The sequence below is a fragment of the Macaca nemestrina genome, chromosome 12 (assembly GCF_043159975.1).
Source record: "Macaca nemestrina isolate mMacNem1 chromosome 12, mMacNem.hap1, whole genome shotgun sequence".
Taxonomy (NCBI): domain Eukaryota; kingdom Metazoa; phylum Chordata; class Mammalia; order Primates; family Cercopithecidae; genus Macaca; species Macaca nemestrina.
Window position 1 is genome coordinate 13,936,342 of NC_092136.1, and position 18,703 is coordinate 13,955,044.

The 18,703-nt window shown below is 36.3% G+C and overlaps 1 protein-coding gene across 1 annotated transcript; it reads right to left on the reverse strand.

The window, feature by feature from the left end:
* Window positions 1–229: 229 nt before the first annotated feature.
* LOC105464612 (oocyte-secreted protein 4A-like) lies at window positions 230–18,703 on the reverse strand. The gene is made up of 5 exons (XM_011712632.2): window positions 18,637–18,703; window positions 13,706–13,884; window positions 8,821–8,918; window positions 1,321–1,436; window positions 230–508 (listed from the first exon to the last, which is right to left on the reverse strand). Exons 1-5 carry the CDS (start codon window positions 18,701–18,703, stop codon window positions 459–461), a joined length of 510 nt encoding a protein of 169 aa, XP_011710934.2. The 3' UTR covers window positions 230–458.

Consider the following 18,703-nt stretch of genomic DNA (forward strand, 5'->3'; position numbering starts at 1 on the left):
ATACGTATCATTAGAAAGAAGTGAAATGGCAATTAATCAAAAAACTATATACCACAGTGTAATAGTTACTGAATCTCCATCCAGATTGTTGGCTAATGAGTACACCTTTACCCTTCACAAAACATAGGTGCCTGGAAAAATACCCTGTAAGTCAGGATTTCAGCTTTCTTCACAAAAGAGAAATAACTATTCAAATATTCAAAACTTTATTTTTAAAGGTAGCCTTCACTACAAATGTAAAAGTCTGGGGAAGTTCCTTTTAACCCCATCCAAAGAGTTCATAAACACATGAAATAGAACAAATTCATTTTTAAAACAACATCATTAAAACAGCAAAAGATAGCATCCATCGGCATTAGTGCAACTTCTGAAAGGTAGTGCAAAATCCTCAGGTAATCAGAGGACCAAGGTTACAAAGGTTGTTTTAACCACCAGAATTCAAAGCTCAATTCCTTTGCTTAGTTCGAGGAATAAAAATTACATAGTCCAACCAGAGAAAAAATTGCTCCTATAAGGAAGAAAAACAACAGGCAGTAGTACTGATTAGAAGCTTTTACATAAAAATCTTAGATATTTCACTGTGGCTCAACTAGGGAGGAATAAAGGGATTGAGAAAGAGGGAATTGATTTTAAACTGCATAATTTACCACAATATTATAATAATCCCAATTTTAAACTGCAGAGTTGACTACAATATTGTAATGATCCAAGTATAGTCAATGCAATACTTACATATAGCTGTTATTAACAAATAATTATAAAATTTATATAATAGCATCTCAAATTTCAATTTAAGATGGTTAATAGATCTCTGAAATAAGAATATATAGGTTCTGTGTCTTCTGGGATCTAAGGTCCAAGAACTATAGACTATATGAATAGTTCTTAGGACTCAACTTTCCATTCAAGAGTGGAAAGTTGATTTTAGCTCTTCTGTTGTAGGCATTTTGTCCTTGCAGAACAAAACGCAAGAGTTAACACGCATATCAATTACTGTCTTCATGGTAATTCCCGGAAATTTCTAGTCCCATTCTATAGTAATGTTGTAGTCAAATTTTCATTCTTTGGTTGATTGGGATTCATAACATGAATAACTATTGAGTGTTTCTTGCAAATTGGTCACATTTTACTCAAAATAGTAATGAGAAATACTATGACAGAATATATCCCTAATCACCACAAATGCATGGTAACGATGATCCTAAACTGGAATTATATGGGCACATGCTGTAGAATATATGGTGTATGTCACCTTGAACCCTCACCTTTTTTCTCTTAATATAATGGAAAACATTTAGAGTACTAAGTCAAAGTACTCACCTAAATAATACTCCTGGATACACAAATTTCCTGCTTGATAATACTGAGTTTGGACTGTTTTCTTAGATTTATCCGTATTATTCCGTATTACGTTTTGTTCAAGTAAAGGAGGCTTTCTGAAAAACAGGGAGAAAAACATATGCAGGGATTTGAGGCTGGTATATACATTACAGTTATTTTTGCAATGGCTGGGAATATGAGAATAGAAATAAACTAGACATTCTCTCTTTGGGTTTTAAAGGATAGAACACCAAATCAAGTCACTTCATGTTGAAACGGAAATTTGTTATTTTGCAGAAGGATGAGGAAAAGTTTCTAACAGAATGTTAATTAGAACTTTCCATTACCCCAGAATTAGTGATTGTGACCCAGAACTAAAATCAAAGTAGTTGCAAATGCCAGAAACTTTAAAATTTGCTGGACCAGATCTGGTATCTCTAAACATGTCACCCTATGGTCTATAGAAAATGATGAAATTCTGTTTTGCATTCCTGGCCTGGTGGGTGAGGAGTCTACTGAAATACTCCCCTTCTTTGTGAAGCCAAAGTAAGAGTGTTTTAAATGAAGACTTAGACACCGAGGATACCTACACTGGAGACTGGCATCTCACTTCCAAGTAGCATCTGCTCATGTAGCAGGCTGGTGTGTCTTCCACATATACCTCTTTAGTATGCGGGGAAAAAAATTGAGACGTCCAAGAAGCAAAAAGAGTAGAGTGGGAGAGCCATACAACCCCAACATTTGGCAGGTGCTTTCCTACCAATACCTGGGATTGAGTTATTTCTGAAGTATAGCAACTAGCAATGCTTTATGCATGCAGATTACTAATTATCTGTGTAGGGCTCCCCAAGAAATAAGAGGCTCAATGATCAACAACCAAGTTAAGAGACTGAGGAGACGTATCAAAAATAACATCTGGGTGGAGCCGGTAAAACATTATATAGATTGCCCCATCAAAATGTACACATTGGCATCTCTATGCCTTTAGTGAGCCCTAAAGACCCAAGCAAATTTGAGCAACATTTAGAGTGTATAGTAAAAACTTACTCGATCAAAGCTACTAGAAATGGATAACAACTGTGCCAGGTTGACACTCATCCTTCCTTTCTTTTTATCCTTTTTCTCTACCTTAACATGCCAAGGCAGGGAAGAAAGCAGAAGATAAAGTATGTATAGAGTAGGTTGAGCCCTCTTTTTCTCCAATCGTTTGTACCCAGGGCTGGCAGTAGTAAAGGAGGGGAACATTAAATTTGATATGAAATTGAGGTTTTCATTAAGCTTAATTTATCATAGGAGAAAAAGGCAAAAGATATAATGGTATGGGAAGAGAAGACTTTATAGAACAGAACTGAGCTGAGTTACTGAAAAAGAAATACAATCATTTACTTATTATGCTTTTATATAGTTCGGATTATTCAAAAAGTAGATCATATTTAAAATTCCCACAGATACGTAATTGGGCCACATAAATAACTGAGCCAAGAATGAGCCAAGGTACCTCACCTCTGCATCTTCTACATTATTCTCCCATTGCAGAAGTGTTCTTAAAAACAAGGAGAAAATGGTGGTCATTAGCAAGTCTTCATTGTTATAACTCTGGGTAAATCAGAGACTGACTCTGTTTTAGTTTGAAAATTTTGGAAGAAAAAAATAATTTTGAATCCCTTGGGCCATTCTCTTCCCTGGGACAATCAGCGGCAGAGTGGTGGTATGTTCATAGAGGAAATCAATAGTGCCTATGATAGCCTTGGGACTGGCCGGGTTGGAAGTGGTGGGTACAAAGAATGACCAGGAAAAGAAAAGTTCACTAACAAAATCCTGTTAGAGAAGAAAGAAAAACCAGGCCAAATTCAGCTGATGCCCATCCACAGAGAGATCATTTAAACTATCCCTAGCCAGAGGAGAATCACCAATCCCAGTAGTCAGAACTTGAGTTCCTGCGAACCTCACCACAGAGGGCTAAACTGCTCTGAGTCTCTAAACTTGAAAGGCAGTCTAGGCCATAAGGACTGCAACTCTTAGGTGAGTCCTAGTGCTGAACTGGGCCCAGAGACAGTGAACTCGGGGAACACATGACCTACTAGGACACAAGCCATGTAGCTAAGGAGGTGCTGGCATTACCCCCACCTCTAAACCCAGGTTGCACAGCTTGTGGCTCCAAAAGAGAGCTCTTTCTTCCACTTGAGGAGAGGAGAAAGAAGAGTGGGGAGGACTTTGTCTTGCATCTTGAATACCAGTTCAACCACAGCAGGAGAGGGCATTGGTCAGAGTTGTTAGTCCCCTCATTCCAGGTCCTAGCTTCCAGACATTTCTAGACACACCCTTGGCCAGAAGGGAACCCACTGTTTTGATGGGAAGGATGCAGTCCTGGCAATATTTATCGCCTGCTAACTGAGAAGACCCTGGGCCCTGAATTATCAGCAGTGATAAGCAGGTACTACATTGAGGGCCTGGGGGGAGCCTATGAGACTTGCTGACTTCAGGTGGGACTTACCACAGGACCAGCTGTGGTGGCTATGGGGCAAAACTCCTGCTTGAGAAAAAAAAGTCCAGGACCAGACAGATTCACAGCTGAATTCTATCAGGCATTGAAAGAAAAATTGGTGCCAACCCTATTGGCAATATTCCACAAGATAGAGAAAGAGGGAATCCTCCTTAAATCGTTCTATGAAGTCAGTATCACCTTAATATCAAAACCAGGAAAGAATATAACAAAAAAAGAAAACTACAGGCCGATATCCCTGATGAACATAGATGCAAAAATCCTCAACAAAACACTAGCAAACTGAATCCAAAAGGATATCAAAAAGGTTATTCACCATGATCAAGTGGGTTTTACACCAGGGATTCAGAGATGGTTTAACACATGCAAGTCAATAAATGTAATACACCACATAAACAGAATTAGAAACAAAAGTCACATGATCATCTCAATTGATGCAGAAGAAGGATTTGACAAAATCCAGCATCGCTTTATAATTAAAACCCTCAGCGAAACTGGCATAGAAGGAACATAGCTTAAGGTAATAAAAGCCATCTATGACAAACTCACAGCCCACATTATACTGAACAGGGAAAAGTTGGAAAGCATTCCCCCTGAGAACTAGAACACTACAAGGATGCCCACTTCCACCACTTTTATTCAACATAGTACAGGAAGTCCTAGCCACAGCAATCAGACAAGAGAAAGAAATAAATGGCATCCAGATCAGTAAAGAGGAAGTCAAACTGTCACTGTTTGCTGATGATATATAATCGTATACCTAGAAAACCCTAAACACCCATCCAAAAACCTCCTAGAACTGGTAACTGAGTTTAGCAAAGTTTCAGGATACAAAATTAATGTACACAAATCAATAACTCTGCTATACACTAACAGCAACTAATCCGAGAATCAAATCAAGAACTCAACCCCTTTCACAATAGATTAAAAAAAATAAAATAAAAGACTTGGGAACATACCTAGCCAAGGGCATGAAAGACCTCTACAAGGAAAACTACAAAACACTGCTGAAATAAATCAAACAACACAAATAAGTGTTTCCATGGGATGGAAAACACATCCCATCCTTATGGATGGGTAGAATCAATATTGTGAAAATGACCATGCTGCCAAACACAATCTTCACATTCAATGCAATTCCCATCAAAACACCAGCATCCTTCTTCACAGAACTTAGAGAAAACAACCCTAAAATTCAATGGAACCAAAAAAGGCCTGCATAGCCAAAGCAAGACTAAACAAAAAGAACAAATCTAGAAGCATCAAATTATCCAACTTCACACTATACTATAAGGCCATAGTCACCAAAACAATATGGTACTGGTATAAAAATAGGCAGATAAGCTAATGGAACAGAATAAAGAACCCAGAAATAAAGCCAAAAACTTACCACCAACTGATCTTCAACAAAGCAAACCAAAATATAAAGTGGGGAAAGGACACCCTATTCAACAAATGGTGCTGGGATAATTAGCAAGCCACATGTAGAAGAAATGAAACTGGATCCTCTTCTCTCACCTTATACAAAAATCAACTCATGATGGATCAAAGACTTAAATTTAAGACCTAAAAACCATAAAGATTCTAGAAGATAACATCAGAAAATCCCTTCTAGACATTGGCTTAGGCAAAGACTTCATGACCAAGAACCCAAATGCAAAAACAACAAAAACAAAGGTAAATAGATAGGACTTAATTAAACTAAAAAGCTTCTGTGCAGCAAAAGAAATAATCAGCAGAGTAAACAGACAACCCGGAGTGGGAGAAAAATCTTCACAAACTATACATCGACAAAGGACCAATACCCAGAATCTATAAGGAGTTCATATCAGCAAAAAAAAAAAAAAAAAACAATACCATCAAAAAGTGGGCTAAGGACATGAATAGACAATTCTCAGAAGAAGATATACAAATGACTGACAAGCATATGAAAAAGTGCTCAACATCACAATCATCAACACAATGATGAGAGAAATGCAGATCGAAACCACAATGCGATACCACCTCACTTCTGCAAGAATGGCCATAATCAAAAAATCAAAACATAATAGATGTTGGAATGGATGGTGTAAAAAGGGAACATTTTTACACTGTTGGTGGGAATGTAAACTAGTACAACCACTATGGAACATAGTGTGAAGATTCCTTTACAAAGTAAAAGTAGATCTATTGCTCGATTCAGTAATCCCACTACTAGGTATCTACCCAGAGAAAAAGTCATAATACAAAAAATATACTCGCACATTCATGTTTGTAGCAGCACAATTTGCAATTGCAAAAATATGGAACCAGCCCAACATGCCCATCAATCGACAAGCAGATAAAGAAAATGTGGTATACACATACCATGGAATACTACTCAGCCTGAAAAAGGAAAGAAACAATGGCATTCACAGCAACCTGAATGGAATCAAAGACTATTATTCTAAGCAAAGTAACTTAGGAATGAAAAACCAGACATCATATGTTCTCATTCATATGTGGGAGCTAAGCTATCAGGATGCAAAGGCATAAGAATGATACATTGGACTTTGGGGACTCAGGGGAAAGGGTTGGGGGTGGCGAGGGATAAAATACTACACATTGGGTACAGTATACACCATTCAGGTGATGAGTGCACCAAAATCTCAGAAATCATCATTAAAGAATTTATTTATGTAACCAAACACCACCCGTTCTTCCAAAACCTATTGAAATTAAAAATTAAAAAATTTTTAAATCAGTAGCATTTCTATATGTCAACAATAAACAGTATGAAAAATAAATTAAAAAGTAATCCCATTTACAATAGCCACACACAAAATTAAATATGTACGAATTAACCAAAGAAGTGAAAGATCTCTATAATGAAAATTATAAAACACTAGAGAAAGTAATTAAAGAGGACACTCCTAAAAAAAAATGGAAAAATATTCCATATTCACGGATTGGAAGAATCAATATTGCTAACATATCAATAGTACCCAATGCAATCTACAGATTCATTGCAATCCCTACCAAATTCCAAGACATTCTTCACAGAAATAGGAAAAACAATCCTAACATTTATATAGAATCACAAAAGACCCAGAATAGCCAAAGCTATCCTAAGCAAAAAAGAACAAAAGTGGAGGAATCACATTACCTAACTTCAAATTATACTACAGAGCTATAGTAACCAAAACAGCATGGTAGTGACATAAAAACAGACACATAGATCAATGGAACAGAATAAAGTACCCAGAAACAACAAATCCACACACCTATAGTGAACTCATTTTTGACAATGGAACCAAGAACATACACTGGGGAAAAGACAGTCTCTTTCATAAATAGTGCTGGGAAACTGGATATCCATATGCGGAAGAACGAAACTAGTTCCCTATCTCTCACCATATACAAAAAGTCAAATTGAAATGGATTAAAAATTTAAATCTAAAACCTCAAACTAAGAAACTAAAAGAAAACATTGGGGAAAATCTTCAGGACATTGGTCTGGGCAGAAATGTCTTGAACAATTGCCTGTGCTTGAACCCTACAAGCACAGGCAACCAAAGCAAAAATGGACATATGTGACCACATCAAGTTACAAAGCTTCTGCACAGCAAAGGATACAATCAACAAAGTAAAGAGACAACTCAAAGACTGAGATAAAGTATTTACAAACTACCCATCTGACAGGGGATTCATCACCAGAATATATAAAGAGCTCAAACAACTTTTAGGTGAAAAAAAATAATTTAATAATCTGATAAAAGAAAAATTGGGCAAAAGGTTTGAATAAACATTTCTCAAAAGATGACATACAAATGGCAGACAGGCATTTGGAAATGTGTTCAACATCATTGATCAGAGAAATGTAAATCAAAAGTGCAATGAGATATCATCTCACCCCAGTTAAAATAGCTTGTATTCTGAAGACAAGCAATAGCAAATGCTAGTGAGAATGTGGAAAAAAAGGAACCCTCATAACCTGTTGGTGAGAATATAAGTTAGTACAACCACTATGGGAGACAGCTTGGAAGTTCCCTAAAGAACTAAAAATAGAGCTACCATGTGATCCAGCAATCCCACTGCTGAGTGTATACTCAAAAGAAATCAGTATGTTGAAGAGATATCTACACTCCCATGTTTGTTGCAGCACTGTTCACAATAGCTAAGATTTGGAAGCAACTTAAGTGTCCATTTTATCCAGGTGGATGGATAAAGGCAATGTGGTACATATACACAATGGAGTACTATTCAGCCATAAAAAAAAGAATAAGGTCCCATCATGTGCAACAACATGACTGGAACTGGAAGTCATTAGGTGAAATGAGACAGGCAGAGAAAGACAAACATCGCATGTTCTCACTTATTTGTGGGATCTAAAAATCAAAACAATTGAACTCATGGACATAGAGAGTAGAAGAATGGCAATCAAAGACCAGGAAAGGTAGTGGTAGGTTGGGGGAGCAGGGAGGTGTGGTTGGTTAATGCATACCAAAAAAATAGAAAAAAATAAATAAGACCTACTATTTGATAGCACAACAGGGTGACTGTAGTCAATAATAACTTAATTGTGCATTTTAAAATAAGCAAAAGAGACAAATTAGATTGTGACACAAAGGATAAATGCTTGAGGGGATGGATACCCCATTCTCCATGTGATTATTATGCAATGCATTCCTGTATCAAAACATCTCATGTACCCCATAAATATATATACCTACTATGTACCCACAAGAATTAAAAATTAAAAAAAAAATTTTAAACCACAATTTCTCCATCAGCTACCAGAGAAACAAATAGGTTCATTTTATTAATAAAATACATTGAGACAGTCAGCTTTATATATAAACATATATATAATTATATGACATATCTACACATATAAAAGAACAGAACACTATCCATCAGTCAGACAGGTCTAAGGGCTGGACCTCAGCATATTTTCTAACATCTTTACTCTCATCGGAAACACCTTCCAGCCAAGCAAATGTTAGAGAACCTTAATCTCTGTAGCCAGCTAGACTTACCTTTCAAGGGAGCATCTTACTGGGATGAAAGTTCTGATATTCAAAAACATTGGTTGATATCTGACGAAACTCTCAATAAGAATGCCCCATGGGCGTTCCTGAAGAGAATAAAAAAGGTATGAACTTGTTTTACTTAAATCTAACAGTTCAAAAATAAGAGTTAAAGTTTTTAAAATACAGACATTTTTATTTTCTATTAGGTCAAAGGACAACAGAGCTAAGCAATAAAATTTTATGTTTAGAAAACATCCAAGTAATAGCTCCTGACATTATGCCACAGACATTTTGTTGTCTGTCAATGTGTAGACGACTCCTGATCACATTTGTTTAAGTGTAAGGCCCTGATTTTGGCAGACCTGTGTTATAGGACAGGCTCTGCAACTTACTCTGAGTATGAATTTTGACTAAATATTTCATCATTTCAGAGCAGGTTCTACCTTCCCTACTCATAAAATGGAGATAATATAGCTCAGGGGTTGTCAAACTGGCCAGAGAATATTTCAGTCTTTGCAGACTGTACTAGCTGTCTTGAAAATACAGACCTACCTCATTTTATTGCATTTCACTCTATCACACTTCACAGATAATGCATTTTCTACAAACTAAAGACACGTAGCAGTCCTGCACTGAGAAAGTTGAGCACCATTTTTCCAACAGCACGTGCTCACTTCACGTCTCCGCATCATATTTTGATCATTTCACAGTATTTCTAGTTTTTCATTATGGTATCTATTGTGATTTGTGATCAGTGATCTTTAATGTTACTATTTTAATTGTTTTGGAGCACCAGGAACCATGCTCCTACAGACAGCAAACTTAATAAATGTTGTATATATTCCTACTGCTCCACTGACCAGCCGTTCTTGTCTCTCTTCCTCTTCTCAGGCCTCTCTATTCTCTGAGACAACAATGTCAGATATTAATAATCCTACAACAGCCTCTAAGTGTTCACATGAAAAGAAGAGTTGCATATCTCTTACTTTGAATCGAAAGCTAGAAATGGTTAAGCTTAGTGAGGAAGGCATGTCAAAAGCCAAGATAAACCAAAAGCTAGGCCTCTTGTGCCCCACAGTCAAGTTTTAGATGAAAGGAAAAGTTATTGAAGGAAATTAAAAGTGCTACTCCAGTGAACACCCCAATGATAAGAAAGCAAAACAGTCTTATTTCTGATATAGACAAAGTTTTAGTGGTCTAAAGTTTTAGAAAGTTTTAGCCACAACATCGCTCATGCCAGAGCCTAATTCAGAGCAAGGCTCTAATTCTTTTCAACTCTATAAAGACAGACAGGTGAGAAAGCTGCAGAAGCGAAGCTTGAAGCTAGCAGAGGTTGGTTCATGAGCTTTAAGGAAGAAGTCATCCCCATGAAAGTGAAAGGTGAAGTTGCAAGTGCTAATTGAAAAGCTGCAGCAAGTTATCCAGAAAATGTAGCTAAGATTACTGATGAAAGTGGCTACAATAAACAGATTTTCAACACAGATGAAAAACCCTTACATTGGAAGAAGATGTCGTTTGGACTTTCACAGCTGTTGAGAAGCCAATGCCTGGCTTCAAAGCTGCAAAGGACAGGCTGACTGTTAGGAGCTAATGTAGCTGGTAATTTTAAGTTGAAGCCAAAGTGCATTTACCCTTCCAAAACTCCTACGGCCCTTAAGAATTATGGCAAATCTACTCGGCTTATTCCCTGTAAATAAAATCACAAACCCTAGATAACAGCACATCTGTTTATAGCATGGTTTACAGAACATTTTAAGCCTACTGTTGAGAGCTGCTATTCAGAAAACAAGATTTCTTTCAAAATGTTACTATTCCTTGACAACACATCTAGTCAATCAAGAGCTCTGATAAAGATGTGCCAGGAGATCAATGTTGTTTTCATGCCTACTAACACCACATCCATCCTGCAGCCCATGGATCAAGGAGTAATTTTGGCTTTCAAGTCTTTTTTTCAGAAATATATTTCGTAAGGCTATGGCTGCCATGGATACTGTTTCCTCTGATGGATCTGGGCAAAGTAAACTTAAAAATTTCTGTAAATGATTCACCATTCTAGATGCCATTAAGAACATTTGTAATTTATCAGAGAAGGTCAAAATATCAACATCAGCAGAAGTTTGGGAGAAGTTAATTCCAACTCTTGTGGATGACCTTAAGGGCTTCAAGACTTCTACTACTTTCTTCAGTGGAGAAAATAACTGCAGGGATGATAGAAATACCAAGAGAGCTCAAATTAAAAATAAAGTCTGAAGATGTGACTGAATTGCTACAACCTCATGATAAAAATGTAATAGATGAGAAGTTGCTTCTTATGGATGACCAAAAAAAAGTGGTTTCTTCAGAGGAAATCTATTCCTAGTGAAGATGTCATAAACACTATTGAAATGACAAAGGATTTAGAATATTCCATAAACTTAGTTGATTAAGTAGTGGCAGGATGTGAAAGGACTGACTCCAATTTTGAAAGCTCTACTGTGAGTAAAACACTGTCAAACCGCATCACATGGTACAGAGAAATCTTTCATGAAAGGAAGAGTCAATCAATACAGTAAATTTCATTATTTTCTAATTCAAGAAATTTCCACAGCCACCCCAACCTTCAGCAATCACCACTCTGATCAGTCAGCAGCCATCATCACTGAGACAAGACCTTCCACCTGCAAACATTATGACTGCTGAAGGTTCAGGTGATCTTTAGTATTTTTAGCAACAAAGTACAGCATTTTAAAATTAAAATTAGTATCCTTTTAGACATAATGCTATTGCGCACTTAATAATCTGCAGTGTAGTCGAAACATATGTGCACCGTAAAACTAAGAAATTTGTGTAACTCACTTTAATTTGGTGGTCTGGAACCAAACTCAGAATACATCTGAGGTATGCCTGTACTCAATTCTGCCAATGTAGCATATGAACTGTCAATATCTAAATGAATGTACCCATGCTCCAATAAAACTTATAAACATAGATGGCTAGCTGAATTTCATCCACTGGCCATAATTGCTAATCCCAGATATGAGCTATTATTTGTGAAGGAGAAATTACAGTACCTACAACATAAATAACAAATAGAAGTATTTCTAAAGAAAAACAATAGAAGTATATATAAGCATACCTCCATAGTGGTAGATAACATGGAAAGTACAAGTAAATATAAATGCATCTCATGTACTATAATTTAAATATTCATGTTATAGCATTGGAAAATGCCAGTGTCAAACGGAGATAATTCAATTCTTTCATGCAGTCATAGTCAATATTTGGATATATTTCAACTTTAAATACACATCGTACATGTTTAAACCATGGTATTCAAGGATGTTTGCTAGTACTTCAGATTGCTAAAGTTCAAATATACCTTTTGGCATTTCCTGTTTATGTAACAATAAGGAATAACTAGGCCCAAGATTTTCAGTCTATAAAATGGCTGTAATGAGCATGTGTAGGGTTGAGCATTATCCAGGACAGTATTTATCACACATAAGAGACATTCGAAGTAATCTAAATTTAGCACAAATTGATCAATGTTCCTGAGGAGTCCCAAGGTAGTCTTGCTTTAGGAATAGCTGGCAATAGAATTCCAACCACATTGTCAAATACCTGTCTCTCTGCCCTACCTCCACTGCCCTCCACAAACTCCTGTCTTTTTCATCCCATGTTAGCCTCTTTTTCAGGGAAGGTCTCTCCTCAGGGGTGACAAATAGAAATCTCAGCACTTACTTCCTTCAAGATTATCTGTGTATAATCCCAGTGAAAAAGAGTAAACTACGTCCCTAGAAATCTCTGAGAAGTTCCTAGTGTAGTTCCACTTGACCTGCCACAATTATCTAACCTGACAATTGGCATGACCTTTTCATTTATTTCACAAATATTAACTGAGCACCTATATTTTATTTAAATAGCAGTTGTATAGTGCTTGCATGCTGGGCATTGTTCTAGGTATTGGGGATGTATCAGTAAGAAAGGGTGTGGTCATGTACCTGGAGACAGAGGCAGAATTGGTACAGATAAATCAGATATATTAAAAGTGGGGCAGATGCGAGTCCAAAAAGGAAAACCAAGCTGCCATTCCAAATACAGCAGGAAGATAAGGCAAAATCAACAGATGTGAGGCATCAGACTTGAATGGGTTAAGGGCATGAATGTCCAGTTCAAGTCCCAGTTACTCTGCTTTCTGTGTGACACTTGGCAAATTACTTGCTCACTCTATTCCTAATGTCTGCTTTAAAAATGGAGATAATACTATTTAGCCAAGGGTGTTACTGTGAGAGTTAGGTAAGTAAATGACCTGGTACGTAACACATACTATTTGTTTGTTAAATAAGTAAAATATGCACTGACTGCAAGATCAAAGAACTGAAGCTTCTAACATGCTCTTTAGCACTAATTGACACATGATTACTTCAGTGTTACTTCTCTCATTTTCTATTGGCTGTCTAATGATCCATTTTATTCAGGATAGTTAATAGAATTTCAAGTATTTTGGTTTCAGAAAAGAGAATTGGGTTGTCTTAGTTACACAGCAGTTACATAACCAGGTAGCCGCTATTTTAGTCGGATATTTTGATCAACACCCACAACTGGGTGAAGGATTGTAGTGTTATTTTAGAGTAAGATGTTTCCTTTAAGTTTGATTTTACCCCAGTTAATATAAAATCTCTCCATCAAAGGCAGGGGAGATGTGTAGCAAAAAGCTGGTAAAAGAAACATGTTTTCTTTAAATACCACAATTTTGTCTTGGGTTTCTTCTACTACAAAATTGTCCAAAAAGTTAGAGAGTAGTCAATATTACATAATATAAAATCAACTATCAATTTAAAAACACAGTGTTAATAAGTGAATGTGAATCCTAGAGAAGACTGTCATTTGTAAAAATATCAGCCATTCTTACGTATTTCATGATGCCACAAAAATCAAGAGCGTAACGGAACTCAAAGATATCATTCGTCACTCTGGTTACAGGACAGTCATTTCCTAGAGATAGCTCGTAATGCTGAGGTTGCAGGTTTTCCACAAGAGGTGCTCGTCTAATTTCAACCAGAAGCCAAGATTCAGTACACTCTACAAACACTGATGGAAGAATGAGAAGAGAAAATGTCAGATAGCATGTCTACCTCTAACCAATAGTTCAGAAAACATTAAACCTCTTAGTCAACCTGAATGCCCAGCTCCAGAGTAGATATGCCTCGGATCTATTTTTATATTTTTTACTGTGAGATCTTAGATTATTTACTTAATCTTTCCATGGCTTAATTTCCTCATTTGAATGTGAGGAAGTCATAGGAGCTCCTTCCTGGGACTCACTGAGTGTTAAATCACAAAGTCTCCAATATAGGACCTAGGGTATATTGAATTATTGCTTGATATTACTAATGAGGAAGACTGCTCCTTACCTGATAACAAAAAGGCTTTTTACATGCTAAACTTGTTATCCAACATGTACACATTGTCCAAAGTGAAGCTAATGAATACCTACCTTTGTTGTCAGAAATGACCTTTTAGAACATTGATAACATGAAATAGGACATTTATGTTGCCCACTTCAAAACAAGTATATAGTCTCTTTACATTTTCAAACAGTATTTCATTGTTTAATATGATCTTATTTATGCATATTCTGCAATTTGCCAAAGTTATATTGATTTGATTAGTGTGACTTATGATACCTTCTAGTAAAGAAAGTTTTATCCTCACTCACATTTTACATCAGGTTAATTCTGTTTCCTAATCTGCAAGATGATGTAGCATTAAGGCTACATGACAGTTTGAAAATAAACTAGACATTAGACTTAGCTAACATTTCTTATCATATCATATCATAATGGATTGCTTCTGTTATGAACAGGTATATTACTACAACCACATAAGAATATCCCTTTTTATGGCTAGAGAACCATTATAAAGATTAGACATAGGCACATTCACAAAAAATGCCTTAATCAACTATTCCTAAGTTTTATAGGCCAATTTGGCCATTGTCTAATGTTAGAAATAAAGTAACATAATGCTTTTGATCAAAAAAACATTTACTAAACATATTTTAAATCCTATGGAACTTGCTAATCAGAGGAATATACCTGTGATTATTTCCTTTATCAACCCAGAGGGAATCAAGGAAACTTTTCTCACTGCTTCCATCCCCATGCTATAACACTTGTAGAATTCCTTTACATTTTACTTCTTTCTCTTCCCACTCAACGAGACCTTTGAAATGTACTTGCTTACCTGTATCTCCTACCACCTACGTTTCACTAAGATAACTTTGTACTAATTTGAATTTCTTGAAACAAAGGGGCCGCATTCTGAATCAGTGGTTCTCAAAGTTTAATCCTTGTACCAACAGAGTTGACATCCTAAGGAACTTCTTAGAAATACAAATTCCTAAGCTCTATTCAGACCTGTGTCTGACGGGGTTGGGTCCTGGCAATCTGTCCTAACAAGCATTCCAGGTGAGACATGTAAAAGTTTGACAACTACCATTTTAAACAATTTTTTAAATCTCATATTTTGTCATAAGCATTGTATTTGAATATATGCTGAGTGATATATTTTGAATTTGTTTTTGAATATATGCTATCACTGTATCATATATTCAAATACAACTATATTTAGCCTGAAATAGTCTAGTTATCTAGACATTGTTCTCTCTTCTTTCCTCTTTATTTACCCCTATCTTGCATCTCTGCTGACTTAAGCTGTCAAGTATTTTTCTGTTTCTTCCACTACAGATAGAAGAGGCAACAGGTTTAGTTAATAGGGATGAAGGAGCATTCAAATGACTGCATTCAAATGAAAGACAGTAAAGTACTGACACCACAAAAGGTATTATTATTGCTCCTTCTTCTCAGTTATCCCAAGCTTGTCCCAACTTCTCCAAGTGCTTGATTTTCCATCCCAACCCCCATTCCATTATGTGAAGTGATAATGGAAAAATTAGAGGACATTAAAATATGGAGATATCAAACAAGCCCTATTGCCCATTGAGCTTCTATTCTAATGGTTGGGTAAGAGAAACTAAAGAACTATTTTAGATAGTAACCATTTTGAGGAAAGATAAGACATGAAAGGGACACAAAGTAAGGAGAGAGTTGAAATTTTAAATACGATGATCTGAGATGGTCTCTTTAAGGACACATTTGAACGAAGCCCTCCAGAAGATAAGTAGAAGAACTATGCAAATAACTAAGGGAAGAACATCCCAGACAATGGGAAGAGAAAGTACAAATGACAGGTACGAGAGTTTGCTTGGAGACCCTGGGCAGTGAAGAGTCCAATATTGCAGAAAAAAAGATAGCAAGTAGGGCAGAAATAGGGCACGAGATCAGAGAACTATCAAGGAACAAATTACATGTAGTCCTGGAGGCCATTCAATAGGCACTTGACTCTCGGGGGATAAGTCATTGGAAGATTTTGACCAAAGGAATGACGCATTCTTTCTTACATTTTGATGAGAGCTCTCTGGTTGCTATATAGAAAACATAATTTAAGGGGATGGGGTGACACATAAAACAAGTTACAAGGACAGTGCAATAATTCAAGCCAAAGATACTAATGGTTTGGACCAGCATAGTAATATTAGAGTTGATCAAAAATGGTCCAGTTCTTCAAATATTTTGAAGATAGAATCAACAGTTTGCTGATGTACAGAGTAAGAGAAAAAGGTAACCAGGATAGTATCACAATTTTCAGCATTAGCAACTTGTAAGGTGCAGTTGTAAATATAAATTGAAGACAAGAGGCTTAATTCTTCCCATTAAAAATAAGGAAAGATTTCCCTCCTCTCCTTTTGCTTAGAGCATTTACCTTAGAAAACTTGTACTTTCTCCTCTTTTTTAAAAAATGTAATTTTTAAAAAAATATAGAGAGAGCCATTTGAAAAATTAATAGACCTTTTGTCAGCTTTAAGACCTACGAATGTCTTTCTCAATGACCTGGGGCCATCTCTTTGGAATGTAAACATCAAGGAAGAAGGTGTTCCTATCTCAGTTTCTAGGAGAGGATGAAAGCCTAACTTCAGTAGATGCCTCGTTCTAGTTTGCAGAACTATGTCCTATCATAAAGAGATGAAAAGTTCTTTTTCTAGATAAAGCCAATTACCTAAAATAAGTTACCTCTATTACCAGGTAAAAGCTAGGATAAGTTACATGTGACAAACGGTACTGTCAAGTCCTCTTTCCTAAGGACTAATTTTTTTAACTTGAGAACACACATAGGGGATTTTATCTGCATAGCTATATGGAAGAATGAGATTTTCTTTCTTTGCAATCTCTTAGCAGATTGACTGTGATGTCTATTACATTCTTATTCAATAATAGAACTGTTTTACTTCTCTTCTACCACTGTGGAGTGTTTTCCTTGGCTGGGAGAAGATTTTTTTTTAGTTATATTTTCCCAACATAATCACCATTGACTAATATGAGGGGATAATGTGGGAGAAACAAATGTGGCAGTTAATAGCAGAAGTTCAGTTTGGAAAGGTTAAGTCTGAAATGCCATTAGATATTCAAACAGATGTCAAACAGATAGTGGGAAATATGCATCTGAAGTTAAAAAAAGAATACTCCGACTGGGGATTAAAAGTGAGATAATTATGAACATAAAAAGGATATGTGATATCATGGCTCTGGATAGGATAACAAAAAATAAATAAATAAATAGAATCAGAAAGAGGTTCTGAGATTGATTCTTGTGTGACCAAGATCAGGCAATGAAGGAGACACTAGAAAAGGAAAGAAAAGGAATGTCAGCGAGGCAGGACAAAAGAGAAGAGAACAGTATGACCTACAAGCCAAGTAAAGCAAGCTTTTAGGAGATGAATAATCCATCCCATGGGCTATGACAAAAATCAAGTAAGTGAGGGCTAACAACAGAGCAACTGTCAAATGTTTTAATGTAGAAATCACCAATGTTTCAGGCTAATTTTTGATGGAGTGTTTTTGGTGAACGACTCGTTAAAGCGAAATTTTTTAAAAAAAGAGAGAGAAATAAGAGAGTGAATACAGTAACTTTAAAGAGAAGACAACTGAGGCAGTAACTGGAAGAGGAAGTGGGATCAATAAGGCTGGAGATGTATAGATGATGGCACAGAGCTCCAGGATGATACAGTTTCTTAGGAAGAGGAAATGTTAAGCTTGCATTAGGACACAAGATGGCCGAAAGTCTGGGAGATTCAAATCATGTGCATTGGTTACAGTGAAGCTATAGGACAAATTCCCCACTATTTAGAGTTTATTCAATTTTTACATAAGAAAGGGCCCCAGGAATACATCTCTGAAATTTTTCCAAAGCTGAAATGGAAGTTTCAATATCTAGTTATACTCACTTGGAACAATGTATCAGCTGCTTTGATATTAAAAAACATTGATGCAGGTCATTTGAGCCAGTTAATATGAGTTTGATATGCTATTTGAAAGTGTGCTCTGAAAACGAATCATTTACAAATGAAAGCAGCTGACCACTTTGTCCAAACTTCAAGTCACATGGCCAAAGGCATGAACACCTAAACAATCTCCACTCTAGACACTGAGCAGAATCTCCTGATTATCAATACATTGTGAATATTTCAGACACTACAAAGTGACAAGCATGACTAAGACAGAAGAAAATAAGAACCTCGGAAAGTATTAAGAAAAAATATAATCCATCTAATTATGGATTTAAGGGGAAATTACAGTAGTACAGATGCATGAATAAACTGAGTGGAAACAGCCAGTAGATATTAGCAGATGATCATCAGATTATGAAACCCCACAGTCAAAAGTATGTAACAAAGCACCCCATTGCTTAATAGGCCACCCTCCAGCATCCTCTCTTTTTTCTTACTATTTTCAAGAGCATGAGTTGACGCAAAAAGTATGAGGAGCCCTCCTAAAACTCCGGAGATCTTCAT

Bases quoted from the DNA above. Each gene is read 5' to 3' on its own strand.
- LOC105464612 (XM_011712632.2), bottom strand. From the start codon at position 18,703: ATGAAGATCTCCGGAGTTTTAGGAGGGCTCCTCATACTTTTTGCGTCA. The intron at 8,919-13,705 runs GTAAGAATGGCT...TATTCTCTTCAG, and splicing joins TTTGTGGCATCATGAAATAC to GAACGCCCATGGGGCATTCT. The intron at 1,437-8,820 runs GTAAGTCTAGCT...CCTGTTTTTCAG, and splicing joins GTAAGATGCTCCCTTGAAAG to AAAGCCTCCTTTACTTGAAC.